This window comes from Tenrec ecaudatus, chromosome 4, assembly GCF_050624435.1.
Source record: "Tenrec ecaudatus isolate mTenEca1 chromosome 4, mTenEca1.hap1, whole genome shotgun sequence".
Taxonomy (NCBI): domain Eukaryota; kingdom Metazoa; phylum Chordata; class Mammalia; order Afrosoricida; family Tenrecidae; genus Tenrec; species Tenrec ecaudatus.
This window is the reverse complement of record NC_134533.1, coordinates 99,683,025-99,701,568: the sequence shown is the minus strand read 5'-3', so window position 1 is coordinate 99,701,568 and position 18,544 is coordinate 99,683,025. Positions and strand designations below refer to the sequence as shown.

The window sequence follows — 18,544 nt, the reverse complement described above, 5'->3', positions numbered from 1 at the left end:
GTAGTGCCAGAAGATGCGGCTCTCAAAATAGGACTGAGGACGAGCTGCCTTCTCAAAGCAGAGACTACCCTAACGACACGAATGGACTCAAAACCTGTGGGAGTACAGACTTTGGGCCCTGCATTTGGTGGTGGCACATGATTTGAAATGAGAAGAAACAGTTGCGAACATGAATTAAGCATAGAAATTTGGAATGCATCAAGAATGAATATAGGAAAATTGGATGTCCTCAAAAGTGAAATGGAAACCATAAAAAAATCAATATTTGGGGACTGAGTGAGCTGAAACTGACTGGTATTGGGCAATTTGAATCAGAAAACCATGTGGTTTACTATGCTGGAAATGAAACCATCAAGAGGAATGGCATCTCATTCATCATCAAAAAGGACATTCAAGATTTATCTTGATGACATTGGAATGGCCAATAAACACATGAGGAAATGCTTTTATTCACTAGCCATCAGGGAAATGCAAATCAAAACAACTATGAGATACCATGTAACACCCCTAACCATATCCCAATTCAAAGAAAACGGAACAGCAAATGCTGGAGTGGGTGTGGAGAGACTGGAACTCCCATTCACTGCGGGTGGGCTTGTAAATATGCACAGCCACTGTGGAAAACGATAGGGTGATTCCTAAAGCAGATGGCAGTTGAAATCCCACATGACCCAGCAATACCATTACTGCGGCACATACCCCAAAGAAATAAGAGACAGATCACATATGCTCCCCATGTTCTTTACAGCACAGTTCACAATAGCAAGAAGTTGGAAACAGTCTAAATTCCCATCAGTAGAAGAACGGGGAAAAAGACTCTGGTATATGCACACAAAGGAATATTACTTATTCCTTAAAACAGCAACGGAACCTTGAAATACCTCATGGCATGGAGGGATCTGGAAAATGTAATGCCGAGTGAAGTTAAGTCAATCACAAAAGGATAAAAACTGGATGAGCCCACTGCTGGAGGAACATGCAATAGGACTGGCACAAGGTCAGGCTTGCAGGGCATCCAGTCTGCTGGCACGGTGGTCAGACAGCTTGGTAGAGAGCCTGACTGGTGTCAATGAACCAGACGCCATCCTCTTTAGGTATGTGTCTTCGATGACAACCCAATGTAAAGAAAACCAAAATCCTCCCATCTGGACCATTAGATAATATCATGATTAATGGAGAAAACATTGACATTGTCAAGGATTTAATCTTAATGTGGATCCACAATCAATGCTTGTGGAAGCAGCAGTCAAGAGATCAAGTGACACATTGCGTTGGGTAAATCTGCTGCAGAAGACCTCTAAACTGTGCCTGACGCCAATGCTTGGTATTTTCAATAATCTCATTTACATGTGAAAGTTGAACATGGAATAAGGAAGACTGAAGAAGAATCAAATCATTTAAGTTATGGTGCTAGGGATGAATATTGAAAATATCATGAACTGCCAGAAGAACAGACAAATCTGGCTTGGAAGAAGTACAACCAATATGCTCCCCTCTGGCAAGAATGGCAAATTTTCTCTCCCGTATCAGAAGAGACCAGGGAAATCGATGTGTATTAGCTGCTATCAATGGGCTCATACATAAGAGCAATTTTCAGGCTAGAACAGGACCACACAGTGTTTCAATATTTTGTACAAAGTACCACTCTGAGACAGAACAGACTGAATGACACCTAAGCACAACAACTGGGCTGTCAGAAACTCAAGTTACAGAGCACGTTTTTCATGAATCTGGATGCAAAATTGTACAATAGAACACCATTATGGTGAAAGAACAATGAATGCAGAGAAGGAGTTGTATGCTTGGTGGGTATAAATTTGATGTACAAAAATCAAATATATGACCTCAAAATCTGTACTCTTTAACCAGGGAGCATTTTAAAGGTCCACCCCCTTTATATTAAAATTTCATGTAGTACTTCCTACTGCCGTAATTGGCCTTTCAGTTCATTCCAATTTATGGCAATCCTGTTTGCGTATAGTATCATTACTTCATAGAGTTTTCAAGGCCTTCTGCAATCAGATGGCAAGGATTGTACTTTAAGGCTTCTCTGGGTGGCTTTCCTTTACATGTTTTATATATATATATATATATATTTGGCTAGTAGTTAACTGCTTAATCATTTGCATTGCACTTTCTCCACTAGAATGTAAGTTTCTTCACTGTAAAACCATCTCTATAGCACTTATAATAATACCCCGGCATTTAAAAAAAAGCTTTGATAAAGGAATGGCTGCATTCTCTCTGACTATAAAGTCAGACCTGAGTTCTGATGTAATTTGGCATTGAGATTTCCGGCATGTTTGCTATTGTGTTGCAAGGTCTGGGATGCATCTTGCTATTCCCTGCCATCCATGTCTGTCCCATAAGTGTTGGAACTGAAGCAAACATAGAAAGACAGGCGGCAATTCCACCATTTTGCATGTGCAATTCAGTGACACTGATTGTAGTGAATTGTACAACCACTCTCACCTTCCTTCACGGACTTGTCCCTCCCTCATCAACATCTACTCACTACTCCCTATCTTTTGAGTTGCTGTTCTCAATCTGATCCCCAAACAAACAATCGTTGCTATTGAGTTGATGCTGAATCATAGTGACCTTATAGGACAGGGCAGAAGTGCCCAAGATTAACTCTTTATGGGAGTTGAAAGCCCCATTTTTCTCTTGATGATCAAGGAGCTGCTGGTGGTTGCTGATAATTGACCTTGTACTTAGCAGCCCAATGTGTAGCCACTACACTCTGCTCTTAAATGGGTGGCTTTTAAAAATTTACTTGTTATGCTAAATCATAATATGATTGATTTTAAGAAGACTTCAGGAAATATTTTTGGTTTAAGGTTTAAAGATTATGCCAGGGATTCATTCACCCCCCATGGATCCAGAAAGTCTAGAGTCATGAGACTTTAAAAGTCTGTTCTACATTTTCCTCCTTTTCTTCAACATTTTTCTGTGGAATCTCTAACAACCTGGCACCATGTAACTCTTCTGGTCTCGCGGCAAAGGAAGCGATTGTTCATGAAAGCAATCACCACACATACCCTATTGTCTTCCTATTCTGACTCTCTTTCTCCCCCGTTGTTCCAGTTAAGATCTGTACTGGTGGTATTTTACCAGGCTGGTCAACTTCCCCTCCATAAACACACAAACATGAATTATCTAGTTACTTCTTTCTTCCCTTTCTAAACTTGAAAACCATTTCCTGGAAATTAATCATTCTCTTGTACAAATTTAGAAGGTCCGGGGAAATTACTGATGAGGTCTGTACCATATTCATGATGAATTTTAGCAAACATAGCTTATGTCATTCTGATAAAAAAAGTAGTACACACACATGTGAGTCACCGAACACATGGTTAAGAAGAATGTGGAGAAGAATGTGCTAACCCTTTATAAGTCCAGATGCTAGTAGGTTGGCAGAGAAGTCAACAGACAGACGAAGAGTGTTATTTTGGTGAAACAGTAAAAATGAAGCATCTTGTCATTCATTTGCTGTGCTGTCTGCCAGTTTGCTTGGCCTATCCCCTGGAGGGGGCAGCGAAGGAGAACTCCGAGATGGATCTTGTCCAGGTAAATTAAGGTGGAGCCAGGCAGCCCTAGCAGATAGAAGTGGGGGGAGCAAGGGTGTCTGCTTGGTCTCGCCACAGGAAGCACAATTACTTGATTGGAACTTACTGTATTGAGATAACTTAGGATCAGAGAACATTAAAGTGTTAGAAGTAGAAGGTTCCTTCATTTTAAGAGATTTTTTTTTAAGCTTAGGAAAAAATATCACACTATAGAATAATGGAGGCAGTTTGCTGTTAAAACTTTTGAAACTACTCTGGTTTTAGAATTTCTTTGGTTAAAATAAATGCAAGGGGAAGGCAGCATGGTAATTTTGATCTTATGATAATATCAAATAATAATGTTGTTATGTTGCTGGTCATGTTTGGACAACAATCTTTGTCCGATTTAGTTCCTACCCAATTTATATTAATCATATAAAGTCAAAAGATTAGATAAGTGCCCGCAAACTATTCACACAATTAGGTTTTACTTAAAAAAAAAACTGTATTGAAACTCTCAACTTCAAATTCCATACTTTGCTAGCAAGCTAAATTGCAATGCAATTTAAAAATTAGTACAAATAAAACATAATGAAATTGGGAGTCTTAATGAAAACTCAAATTAAATGTACTGTTTATTTTTGTTTCAGTACCATAGAGAACACAGAAGACAATGAAATCTAAGCAGCTATAAAAATGATCTAATCTGTGCCTATTAATCCATTAGCAATACCTAGAAAACTACTACAATCTAGCAAAGGATATGAAGCAGTCTCTGAGAAGAAAGGACAGCAGCCCTATTGTGAAAAAAATACAAGAGATGCAGAGGTTCCTGGGGCTGAAGGTGACCGGGAAGCTGGACTCCGACACCATGGAGGCGATTCACAAGCCCAGATGCGGAGTCCCTGACGTCGGCCACTTCACTACCTTTCCCGGCTCACCCAAGTGGAAGAAAACTCACCTTACTTACAGGTAATGGGCCCAAAGAGGTTGTTTACATAAGATGTAAACTTCATTAGTTGCTGCTGCAGAAGGAAATGCTCTCTTCTGTGTTTTCCTTGTACAGGATCGTGGACTATACGCGGGATCTGTCGAGAGCTGCCGTTGATGCCGCCATTGAGAAAGCCCTGAAAGTCTGGGCGGAAGTGTCTCCGCTGACCTTCTCCAGGGTGCACGCAGGGGAGGCTGACATCATGATCTCGTTTGCAGTTAGAGGTGAAATAGCCAACCCGTTGTGAAATGTAGTCATTGATCTGGTGTGGTTTTATTGGAAAACGGTCAAAGACATCCTAACTACCTACCCATCTTTCCAGCTTGAAAATAGATAAATATTCTTCCTTTTAGAGCATGGAGATTTTATCCCTTTTGATGGACCTGGGAACGTTCTGGCTCACGCCTACTCTCCTGGACAAGGGATTTACGGAGATGCTCACTTTGATGATGATGAGCAGTGGACAGAGGACACATCAGGTTGGTCATAAATCCCTCAGGATGCTTTAAAAATAATGCCTCATCAAGAATTCGATGATCGTGAACGAGCAATAAATAGAATTTTATTTTTCTGGCTTTCGAACATTAAAGTATGTTTCTCATTGATGCTATATGTCCAATTTAGATCAGCTGGAGTTCTATTAGTCCATAGTAAGAGTTTTGTAAATATTATTGTTTCCAGGAACTATACTGTCTTTTTAATATATTATCTCAAATTTATACTCATAGCGATCATGAGAGGTAGTTATGGTTATTATCTCCATGTTACAGATGAGGAAATTAAGACTTAGAGAAGGTAAGAGACAAATTCTGAATTTTCTCAGCAATTGAAATTTCCGATTACCTGAGGGGTAACCAGAAACACTCTTAGTTTCAATCCTTATTGAGGAATGGTACAAAATAGCTGCATTTCTTTATCTGCCTCATCAAGTACATTCTAATAAACACTTTTCTTTTTCCATAACCAAACTACTATCCATAGATTAGAAGGGTTTTCTTTTCCTCCTCTAAACTAGTACTGAAGGACTGTTGTCAACTATGTTATTACATATATTAATTTTCAAATGGCTTTGGAAGTTTGGCAACATTCTTTTGGATAAAATACTATTTTTGAGATTAGTTCTGGTCTTTATTATCTTTATTACAAATACATATGTGATGTTTGTGTTGCTTAAATGGTATACCTTTATTTGAACCGATTTTGATTTTTATATAATTGCTTGGAGACTTCATTAAATAGTTTCCAATGCTTATTTCAATACTCCTCTTTTGATATTATGGAGATAAGCTGAATCCAGCTAAATTAATGCAACAAAAATCATTAGGGGCATTTTTCTCTTTTAAATGGAAGATGGTGCACATAAAGTTTCACCTACTACAGGGAAAATCAAATACATTAAATCACATAAATAAAATTAAATAATTATTTGATTACAATGAAGAGGAAAAAGAACAACTCAAGGTAAATCTCCATTGGAAAATAACAGAATTTTTGTAGCTCAAGAATTTGAAGAATAGTCTGGAGTCTTCAAAGCTTGGGAGTGAACAGCTAAGCCACAACTATTGGTCTCCATTAGTCTGGAGGAAAAGATAAGAAAGGAAATCACAGATCCAAAGAAGTTAGTCTACAAAGCAAATCGTCTAGACCAGGGGTCAGCAAACTGGATCGAGAGTCATATGCAGCTCTATGGGTATGTACGTGTGGTTCTGAAATAGAATTGAAGATAAAAATATCAGAGTTTCATTGATAACATTTTAAAGGATATCATCCAGATAGTGGTGATTTCCTTTGTTTGTAAAATTGTATTTATGGCTTTCAAATAAATTTTAAATTGCTCCGAGGGACATGATTGACTCTCTCATCCCAGAAGTTTGCCTACCCCTGGGCTATACAAAGCATAGTCTCACATATCCTGAGACTCAAAGAGTTAGATGGTGTCCAGCTACCACTACTGACCACACTAATCAGGGGTCTCTGATAGAAAGGGATACAAATATGGAACAGCATTTCAGATACTAAAAACAAGTGAAAAAGCAAGTAGGCTTATAGGACTGGTTGAGATTGGGACTGGAGGGCTCCCCAAAATACTGCTTGATGATATCCTTCTAACCTTGAACAGAAACTAACTCGTAGGGCTCTCTTACAGCTAACAGATACCCTCATAAAATAATAACCCACTCATAACAACTACTCTGATCCTTTCTACAAGAACTTGCATGAGACAAAGGCCTACAATCAATTAAACAAATCAGATGATCAGATAAACAAAGACTAAAGGAGTGGGGCGACCATCATGGAAATAATGAGAATGTCCATGCACTGTAAAGAATGCAGCCCGTGTTGTGAAGAAGTCAGCTGTTTGTGTAGCAATCACCGCCGAATGGTCACTTAAACTGTGTGTAAGCCTTAACCAAAACCACATATCTATTTTTTTAACTTTGAGGGCGAACACAATGCCATGTGAGTAATTTTGACCGTTTGTCATGAATCCATGTTACTAAATTTGAAAAGTGCCTGCCATTCATTTTAGATGCAAGGGAGAGTTATCGCTGATATGCCACTGGTGTTGGTCGTGGGAAAAGTGACCTGGTTGGGTTGCAATGCAGTCTGGAACCTGTCAAATAGCGAACAAACCACGAAGCAAGGGGAAGACCCGGTGTGGTTCTCTCCACGCATGGCCTGCACAGCTGGCATGGGGCCTACAGGTGCATGGATGGAATGAAAGCTGTCTGGTTCTGAGCATGTATGATTTTTTAAAACAGGGATCAATTTATTCCTTGTTGCTGCGCATGAACTCGGCCATTCCCTGGGCCTCTTCCATTCAAGCAACCCTGAAGCTTTGATGTACTCCCTCTACCAGCCGCCTACAGACATAAGACGGTTCCGTCTTTCTCAAGATGACGTGACTGGCATTCAGTCCCTCTATGGTGAGCAGTGCTGGGAAATCGGGGGTAGTAGCGCTTCAGGAAAGCGTGACAATATTGGCTTTAAGGCCACTTGAGATTTTTGAGATTGCTACCTAAGATTTCAGCTTAAAGCACTTTGAGGATACTTGGAAAGCATCTAATTGATAGGAGTATCCCACTTCGCCTATGTTTGCATCCTTGAATCTGCTCATTGTAGGACCTCCTCCGGTCTCCCCTAATGAACCTGTGATGCCCCCGGAATCCAACCCTCCAGCACCCAAGTTCCCAGTCATGTGTGACCCCGACTTGTCCTTCGATGCAGTAACCACTCTGAGGGGAGAAATCTTGTTCTTTAAAGACAGGTGAGATTGGAAAATGGTTTTTTTCATCATTGCAACTTGATTCTTCTTGGTGAATATTAAACCTCATCTTAAAATTGTATTTTGATGTACACACACAAATATATATATATATATACTATTTATATATACATAGTCAGGCTTACTAAGTATGATTCTTGGTCACTGTGATGTAAACTAAATTAAAGTGGGGACTTTTATCTGTTTGGCTCACTTTCATCTTCTGAGAGGCTAGGATAGGCCTGAAATGGTCAAGGGAAATATTGAAAGGATGAGTAATTATTATTTCATATAAAATAGATTATGAATTTCTTTAAAAACCAGTGATGAATTTAAGAATCAGAGCGATCCCTTTACCTTTGCTAACAAATGAAGCTATTTAATTTCAATTTTAGGCCAAACATATTCAAAATATGAAAAAAAGATTTAAATAGCTAAAGATGTACTGTTGAAAGGCAAATCAATTTCACATCTCTGGTTTTCGGCCCACCATCTCTTCCCATATGTGCAACATTACTGCCAATTTCCTTTGTATTTTTTCCAAGATGATCTTTCACAATGCAAATATTAATATGTATATATTCTTTCTACTTTTTAAAAAATGCATGAATGAGTGGACCATGTATGCATTGTTACAAGCTTCAAAACTTAAACCAAGCTGAATCATAATGATTGTTAGCATATTTTTTGCCCTAGATTTCAGAAATAGAGACTCATGTGGAAGGGAAGAGTTTAATATAGTCATACGAACAAAGGGATAAATTGCCATTTATGGAAAGCCGGAGAATATGTTCATTTTGCCCCAAAAATCGATAGGAGAAAAACATTTTCAGTGTGTTTTTAATGCATTACAGATATTTTTGGCGTAGAATCCACTGGAACCACAGGCCTGAATTTCATTTCATTTCAACGTTTTGGCCCTCTCTCCCATCAGAGTTGGATGCTGCATGTGAAGTGGCTAGCAAGGACACGGTTTTTATTTTTAAAGGTAAATACTATGTATAACACAGTAAGGGTTTAAAAGTGGCCAATGCTTGGAGGGTGTATGGTATGGAGTGTAGACATGCAGAGGACAGGTAGAACCCAATCACCAAGTACATGATTGGATCTATAAGGGCGTTTTAATATTATTCTGCAGACAGTGGATATAGGCCACTATGTAATCATAAAGAATTAGGCTTTTCCATCATATATCACCATCCATTCCACCTAGGTTGTTTGAGAATCAGCTGTGAGTCCCATGTAGCTGTCATTAGATTGAAAAAGTCGTTCTATTTTGTCATGGAGAATATACAGAGCAGGACCTACAGCAAGCTCACCATGCTTACATTCACAGTTCAGTGACACTGATGAGTCTTCAAATTGGGCAAACATCCTCCCCCTCTTCTCCCCTTGGCTATTCCCCCTCAACATACATCTACTGTCCCTGAAGTTTCCTACCGAACCTTTCCAAGTTGCTGTTCTCAATTTGATTCCATATTGATCTTAAAAGAATATGTTCAAGGGAGACAGACTTTAATTTAGATACTAGAGGATATATTTTGGTTGAAGGTAGAAAATTTTCTCAGGGAAATAGTTTGGGTGATTAATCCAGCCTCATTGACTCCAAAATAAATCTTGATTTTTAATCCTAAACAACAAAGAAGCATTTAAAAAAAAACAGAAGCATTTGTTTTTCAAATCCTATCTAAATATGGTTATTTGAGTATTTGTACAACATAAACATGTATTGTATCGATTCTTTCTGTGCATTCAAAAGACTGTTTATAATGATCTGATGTGGGAAAATGTCCCACGTGATATAATTCCCCAGGAATAATGAATACTATAAATTCTCTTTCTTTGCCTCTTTTTCACTGGTTTCATTAAGTTAACTCTATGAGCATCCTGCATTAGTTTGTCTGAGAACATTAGGACACAATGTCTTTCTCCAAATAATATTTTCCATGAAAAGCAAGAATTGAAAAAATAAGTGAGTAGTCAGAATTAGAATATTGTAAATTCCTTTTTTCATAAGGGATTATTTTAAAAGAAAAGTTTGGCCTATTTAGACACATACACTAGTTGTTCTTTCTCCTGCCTCTCAAATGATTATTCCTTATCTTTAGCACATCTCTTATTCTGTATTTTTATTCATTATTTAGACAGCCATCAACAGAGTGTAAGCAATTATTTCCTCTGATATTTAATGAACATTTGGTTCTCAGTAAGCATTTGTTGAATGAATGTGTCTTTTATATATTTAACTTGTGCTGACCTGCTTGTCATTAAACTACACACAAGTTCCTGAACATGGCTTACTGTGTATTTAGGACCATACTGCACATTGATCCTCTGATCCTAGCAGAATAAACATTCTCCCCACCTTGAATTTACTGCTCTTTTTTCTACATTCAACAAAAAACTTACTTATCTTTTCATTTTGATTTGAAAATAGTCTATGAGACCTAAGTAACAGGTGATATTCTATATTTATAGAAAAGCTTATTATAGTAAAAATGTCAATTTATCTATAGACACAAAACAATTTGAATTCAAATGCCCAGACATTTATAATGGAAATTGAAAAATTGTTCCCATCATGTTAAAGGAAGAACAAAGGGGTTGGAGAAATTTGATTTACTGCCATGACCCAATTCAAACTCATAGCAAACTTTAGCTATGACAGAGTAGAACTGCCCAATAAGGTTTCCAATCCAATATCATTATAGAAAATGCCAACTCTCTTTTTCATCGAGTGACAGGTGGGTACAAAACAATGACCACTTAGCAGCCAAGTATTTTAAGCAGTGCACCACTCAGAGCTCCTAACTTAGTACCAGGACAGAGACAAATACATTGACCAACGGAACTATCTTGATTTGGTAGGTGGTCACTTTTTCAGAGATTTGTAAACTACTGTTTCACTGTTCTGTTGGCAATATCCTACCCGGGGTTTTATTACATTCATTTAGGAATATGTGAGCTTGCTGTTTTCATATTAAATGGCATAAGGCCTTTTAAAAGCCTATTGATGTCCTTTTAAAAATGAACAGCCTTAATATCTTTTAGTTAGTTTTGGGTTTATGGGGAAAAGATCCACAGAAAGTACAGGGAGTTTACTTATCTCTCCTCCCTCAGAGCCTTGCTGTGGGCATGAAGTTTTCATGATTTTACTGTGTTGTAATTGTAATCATTGTTGAAGTTTCATTTCCTCTAAATTCCTAATATTGATTACCTGGGCCTTCCTAATAGCCAGCATCAATTTAATAAAATATTTAGTACTTTTAGAGGTCTTCTTAAAAAAACAAAATTTTGGTTTAGTCTTTTATTTTGATTTTCTATTTTATTGGGTTCTGTCATATTTTTACTATTGTCTTCTGAAGCTTGATATTTACCTTATTGATATGTAGCTTAATTTTTTTTTGAATATGAGAATTTAAGCCTATCAATATTTCTCTCTTCCCAGCTTTTATCTCAATTTTAATACTGAAAGTTTTGATAAACAGCATTTTCATCATTGTTAACTTTAACATTTTTAAAATATCCATTTCCTATTGATTGTGTTGAATCATAAGTTACTTGCAGGATTTTAAAATATCAAAATCAAATGACATGATGGGGCTTGTACCCACAGTTGCCGGTGTTCCAGAGGGCAGAGTAGAGGGGACTCCTTGGGTCACTGTTCAGTAAATCCTGGGGGTGAGGGAAGCCAGGGCTCATGGGAGTTCAAAGGAATCTGAGGTTCAGCAGCTCCCCAAGAAAACATGATGGTTAGCATGAGTCTTGTAAAAGAAGAATTTTGCTTCGTAGAGAGAGATTATGCAGAAAATGAAAAGTTCTTCAAGACAAAAGAAGTTGTTGAAAGAAAAGTAAGAGAGTATTTGGATCTGCTCAAGTACAAGTCACTCAATTCAAGTGCAGAAAGAGAGATGGACAATAAATTGGTATTTTAGTTAATCAGGCCAGAGAAGATAATAGAAGACCATCATCCTAATTCCCTTAGACTTGGGTAGATTCTAGAAATATTTAGAAGTCAAGATTAGATTGGTGACTATGATATATCCAAAAGCAAATGTGCAATAAGCAATTTACTCATGAATGTGAAGCTTGGGAGAGAGGTCTAGATTGTTGATTCGGGTTAAGAATTCATAAACAATTACAAGAAAACAAAACAAACACTTGTCACTATAGTCTATTAATAATAAACATAAAATTTTAATCATTTATTCATGATCCATTTAAAGAATACTTACTAAGTATCTACTATGAGCTTGGAATTCCTTGGTGGTTGGAATTAAGACTAACACTTCATATTTATTACAATAATGAAATTAAGACATTTCTAAAACCAAAAATTTCACTCTCTTGTATCTATTTTTTTCATTAGGAAATAAGTTCTGGGCCACCAGAGGAAATAAGATACAAGTAGGTTATCCACGAAGCATCCGTTCCCTGGGCTTTCCTCCAACTGTAAAGAAAATTGATGCAGCCATGTCTTATCAGAAAGAGAAGAAAACCTACTTCTTTGTAGAAGACAAATACTGGAGGTAAAGAAGAAATAAGAATCGTCATTAGGGAAGTTGTTTTCTTTCTCAAAGGAGATTTCCCCATCCCTATCTGTTAACTTCTCCTAGCTTTAAACTTTCTCCATATCAAACAAAGGGTTCTCATAAAGGCATGCCAAAAGAACTCTGGTGACATAGTGGTTACATGGGGGTGCTAGCTGCAAGGTCAAAGTTCCCAGCTGCTCCGAGGCAGCTTGCCTGGAGTTTGGATGGGATCATTAGGGTTGATTGTGATGATGAATATACAATTCTTTTTAGAAGTGGTTAACTATGGAAGGATTTGATATGTGAATATTATATCAAGAAAACTACTTAAAAAAACTTGATCTATGATGACGAGGGATAAAGGAAAGAGTTCTTGCTTAGGGGCATTAAGTTCATGTTAATGGTGGTGGGACAATTAGGAGCAGGGAAACAATAATGGCTGTACAACGCAAAGAATATAATCAAGGGCACTGAATTACACATGTAGGAGCCGATGAATTGGTGAATGCTTTGTTGTGTATATTTCTGACAAAATTTTGGGGCGGGGAAAATTACATGAATAACGATGAGTATGGGGAAAAAGAAAATGTTCTAAAATTGATGTGGTAAAGATGGTACCATTCTTCCTTGATATGGTTGAACTATTGAATTGTGTGATATATGGACAAAGTGACAATAAAACTGTTTAATAAAACCAAAAAAAAGGCAGACCACTAAGTCATGTACCAGGTAACAGAATATTTCAGGCAAGACCAACTAAGGTTCAGACAGCAGGAAAATTCTTATTCATTTCTCATCCTGCTGTCAGTTAACATCCAATTCCTATGGGAAGCCTATGAGCAGCAGGCTCTGGAGACAAGGCTTTCAGGAGGCTCAGTGTAGTGGTGGTCTCGTTTCTAGAGGTTTCTGAGTCAGCTCGATTAATATCAACCCCGCAAACAACAAAACAAAGCACAACCCAGTCCTGCACCATCCTCACAATTGTTATGCTTGAGTGCCTTGCTGCAGCCACTGTGTCCATCCATCTCCCGAGGGCCGTACTTTACACCGAAGTAAAGGGTCTGACCTGCTTTAGGAAGCATATCCTTTTCCAAGGATTGGCCCCTTCTAATAACATGCTCCAAATACATAAGACAAAGTCTTAGTGCCTCGCTTCTCAGGATTCTGCCTAGACACTGGCCCACGGGGGACCCAACATGGTAGAAAATGAGAAGTTTATTTTTAGCCAAATAATGTGTTTCACTTTGCATCCGATGTGTGTATAATCCCCATGTATTTGTGACAAAAAGGGCCCAGGTTTAGAAAACTGACATTAGAAACATGTATAGAACTGTTGTAGAAGAACGCAATGTCTATCTTTAGGGAAAATAAATATTGTTTTATGACCTGAATTGGCAAGCCAAGGGAAGTCACTTACTTTAGGCGTTCCTTTTTCACGCTTGCAAAGTCTACCCAGGATTTCATCCTGGAACACTGATGTTGCATCATATGGGTCTATGTAACAGAGGCTCTACACATGCTGGACTTTATTTCTTTTGGTATAGATTTGATGAAAACCGCCAGATCATGGAGCAAGGCTTCCCCAGACTAATAGCTAAGGACTTCCCAGGAGTTGAGCCAAAGATTGATGCTGTCCTAGAGGCATTTGGTAAGAAGATGCTCTGTTTATTGTCAAAGGGGATATCTTATAGCATTAAATTTTATGCAGTTTGAATTTACATTTTATATTTATTCAATGTCACAAGTACTTTTTATCTCTGCACATGAAAATCAAAGGATACTCTTTCATATTATAGTAACTTTCTTATATTATAAAACCACTGCCACTGACTTGATTCCAACTCACAGAAACTCTGCAGGACAGAGTAGAATTGCTCCATAGGGGCTCAGAGGTTCCATAATGTTTCTGAAGCAGATTGCCTGCTCTTTATACTATAGAGTAGCTGGTGGGTTTGAACTCCTTACCTTTCAGTTAGCAGTCTGGTGCTTAACCCACCGCACCACCAAGGCTTCTTTTGTACAGTTGTATAAAAAGCCCAGCTGGATGTGAATCAAGTTTAATAGTGTCTTCTTGTCTTTAAATCTATCTCATCCTGTTATCCTTTCTCTCATATCTCAATGAATCTTCATCTCAATGAATCTTTTCTGGCCTTGTCTTAGAGGATGATCTGCAATGGCCATTCTAAGCAAATATTCACCTTCCCATATGCTCAAAGCAGATATATAATTTTTGGTGATGAGCAGATGGGAAAGGAAAAATTTTTGTTGCTTTCCCTGAAAAAACAATGTTGAACAGAGATGCCACAGCTTATCACTCATAATGCCTAAGAAGCTGACAATCTCATTACTAAGGTAACTTGACCAAAATGCATGCAATGTAGGGAATGAATCTCTGATATAGTCATTATTTGTTGGTTTCTCTTAGGTTCGCTTGTCTTCCAAGCTATGATCTAGGGCCTGGAGGTGAAGGAGGGAATTGGGAGAAAGGGATAAATAAACCGTGTTTTCAAAATATTATTGAGTTTTATCTATTTGGAGACAGTATAGTCTAGTGCTTTATGGAAGTGGCTTTGAAGTCAGAGAGAAAGGACATAGAACCCCCTTCATCTTTCTTTTTTGGTATTTCCCGGGTGTGGGTGTGCAGAAATCCCCCTTAATTTGGGGGTCTTTTCCTCCCATTACTGTGATTCTTTTCCCTTTATTTGTAAGGAAAAATGAGGAAAAAGGCACGTTAATGCATCACAAAGCAAGCACTTAATAAATGCCACCCATTATTAATATGCTCGTATTCCAATTTATGCATGTTTCAAAACTAATTTGCTTGAAGAATGTCTGATTATGTTCCTCATCTCTATTTGCAGGATTTTTTTATTTCTTCAGTGGATCGTCGCAGTTTGAATTTGACCCTAAAGCCAAGATGGTGACACATATGTTGAAAAGCAACAGTTGGTTACATTGTTAGGCAAGAGACAGATAAGACTAACCTTGGTAGGTGCCATCCAATCGGGTCTGCCTATTGCAGCCCTCAGTACTACTGAACCTAACGCTGCCTGGCCCTGCGGCATCCTTACAATCACTGCTATGTTTGAACTTACTGTTATCGCCACCACAGCCTCCCACCTTTGAGGGTCTTTTCTGTTCATGGACACTCTACTTTCCCAAGCAACAAGTCCTTCTCCAGGAACAGGTCTCTCCTGATAACATATCCAAAATATAATTCCATTATCTTCTAATTCCATTTTTCCAAGAACCTTTTTGAAGTCCCCTCATCCATGAAAAGAAGGCTTGCCATCCTCATTTTAAGGTGAATTATGGCTATACTTTTTCCTAGATAGATTTTCTCCTTTTTTGGGGAAGTCTATAGTATATTAATAGTCTTCATCAATGCTATAACTTAAAGACATCTTTTCTTCTTTAATTATCCTTATTCATTATCCAACATGAGATTCAAAAGACCATGGCTTGGCTCAGCGTACCTTTAATCTTCAAAGAGATAGCTTTGCTTTCTAACATTTTAAAGAGATATTTTGCCGCAGATTTTCCCAATGCAATATGCAGTTTGATTTGTTGACTGATGCTTCCATGGATATTTATAGTGGATCCAAAGAAAATGAAAATTTTGGCAACCTAAATCTTTTCTCCATATAGTATGATGTTGCATATTGGTCTAGTTGTGAGGATCTTTGTTTCCTTTATGGTGAAATGCAATCCATACTGAGTCTTTGAACATCACCAATAATACTTCAAATCATCTTCACTTTAGCAAATAAGGGCATGTCATCAAGGTTGCTCATTGGTCTTCCTCCAATTCTGGTTCCATATCTTCAGATAGTCAAGCCTCTCAAATGATTTGTTCAGCACAGACTGAATAAGCATGGAGAAAGGATGTTGCCCCGACACATACCTTTCCAAATTTTAAAAGTGCTGAATCCCCCACTTCGGTTGCAATGACTGTCTCTTGGTCTGTCTCTAGGTTTCTGTTACCCATGAGCACAACAAAATATTCTGGAATCCCATTCTTTGAAATGCTATTCATAATTTTTCATGAACCGCGCAGCCAGATATTTTTGCAGGCTCAATAAAACACAGGTAAATATCTTTCTAGCATTCTCAGCCAATCCACCTGATATCAACAATGATATCCTTTATTCCATTTCCTCTTCAGAATGTGGCTTGAATTGCTGGCAGCCCACTGTTGATGTACTGCTGGAAATCATTTTTAAAATGATCCACAATAAAACATTCCTTTAATGTGATGTTAATTACCTTGCTTCATAATTTCTGCATTCTGTTAGACCATCTTTCTTTTCGAGTGACAGTCCAGGCGAATCTCTTCCAGTCGGTTTGGACAGCTAGCTGTCTTCTGCGTTACTTCATACAAATGGTCAGCACCTCCAGAGCACATGCATTTGGTGAAATATCTCTGTTGGTATTCTGTAAATTCCTAAAACATTGTGTTTTCTACAACATCTGCAGTGTAGCTTGGACTTCCTACTTCAATACCAGCAATTATTGATTTATTGACCTTATGCTACCTCCTGAAATAGTTTAATGACCAATCCTCTTTTATACAGTGACTGTATGCATTCTTACCATCTTATTTTAAAGCTTCAATGTTTCCACCACAGAATCCTTCAATATTGCAACTTGAGACTCGAATTTTTCCCATCAGGTCTTTCAGCTTGTTTTGTTTGAGGCTTATTAGCTCATAATAATGTTTTACCTTTTTTCTCAAGCTGTATTTTGAAATCTGTTCAACTTTTAAACTTTATTGTTTCTTACTTTTATATCCATGATTCCACATTCAAGAGCTAGGTTCAGAATCTCCTGACATCCATTTTGGTCACTGAATGAGAAGGCAATTTAAATTAAGCCGTTCTCACTTTCAATAATATGATAACTATTGCCATCAGGTATGTGTCAGAACCATCCATTGCTCCTCAATGTGCAGTGGCCAAAGATGAAACTTGGTCCTAGCATTTGTGTGGACAGTTTCTTGTATCATGAAACATTTATTTCACCATCTATTGAGTATATATTTCAGCATTTATTAAGCAACTGTTTCAGTTGCTTTGGGGTTACATTCATTTGTTCCAGGGCTATTTGTTAACCTTTATGAGTGTTTTCCAGTTGAGTCTGATGGGGTGCCATGCCCTGACCCCAAAGTCTATTTTTAATATTCCCTGGGGACTTCATTACTTTGCTCCCCTTGCTGCTCTGTTGCTCACCCTGAGTGTTTCGCCCCAGTGTGGTGATGTCAGACTGGGCACAATTTGCATACTCTGTCTCCACTGTTGTCTCTCATAGCACTATGGATCAGTGAGGGACACTATGTCTCATATTGGGGTGGGCCCTATGGCCTTCTCTGTGCATTGGCTGCTCTGAGCAGGAATATCATCCTTGGGGCTTGGTGGGCCTGGATGTGTTCCATTCTTTCTCCTTCCCTTTTCATTTACTTCTATATGCTTTGGGGGGTAGGGATGGATGTGGGTGTCCACATAGTTGGGTTACATTTTTGAAAAAGTAGGAAATACTCATGTGCAACTGGCAAAAAATGTATCCCTATGAATGCTGTATTTATTATTTAATAAATATTTTTACTCGTGGAATATTCCATTGTTTCTAGAATAATTTTTCACTACCTAGACTACATTGTGGAAGGATACATTGACAGATGATCTACTGACAGATGCTGTAGGACCACAACCCCACTGATAGGGCTCAATACCACGCACTATCCCAGGAGCTGCCACAGTTGTGAGAAATAGGCAGGTGAAGGGAGCACATTCACCACAGCCTCATTGACATTTGTCTGGTGGAACAAAGAAATCAGATTGTTGTAAAAAACAACAAAATAGGTAGATACAAATGGTAAGTGTGCTATTAATTACATGGCACAATGGTAGATGAGAATCCTTTTATATCTAATCCTGCAATGGTAGTGGTCACCAAGGAGATGTGGCATGGACATGAAGACTGAAGAAGTGTGGGAAGAAGAGTGGGAAGTCGAGGACATGTGCCGTGTCTGCTATTCTTGAGGCTCCGACTCTACTTACAATGAACAAGTAGTACCAATTATTGCATCATTCGCACAATCATCCCTGTGTTTGAGACCACCCTTATCGCCATATATCCATCGAGCTTGTTGTAGGTCTTCCTCCTTTTCACTGACTCTACTTTGCCAAGTACCATCTCCTCCTCCAAGGAC

General features: G+C 38.2%; 1 protein-coding gene across 1 annotated transcript; it reads left to right on the top strand.

Annotated features, from left to right (window-relative positions):
- Positions 1-3,423: 3,423 nt before the first annotated feature.
- LOC142445032 (stromelysin-2-like) lies at positions 3,424-17,947 on the top strand. The gene is made up of 10 exons (XM_075546523.1): positions 3,424-3,570; positions 4,276-4,520; positions 4,615-4,763; positions 4,893-5,018; positions 7,302-7,466; positions 7,663-7,807; positions 8,659-8,792; positions 12,174-12,333; positions 13,881-13,984; positions 15,198-17,947. Exons 1-10 carry the CDS (start codon positions 3,469-3,471, stop codon positions 15,296-15,298), a joined length of 1,431 nt encoding a protein of 476 aa, XP_075402638.1. The 5' UTR covers positions 3,424-3,468; the 3' UTR covers positions 15,299-17,947.
- The last annotated feature ends 597 nt before the right edge of the window (positions 17,948-18,544 follow it).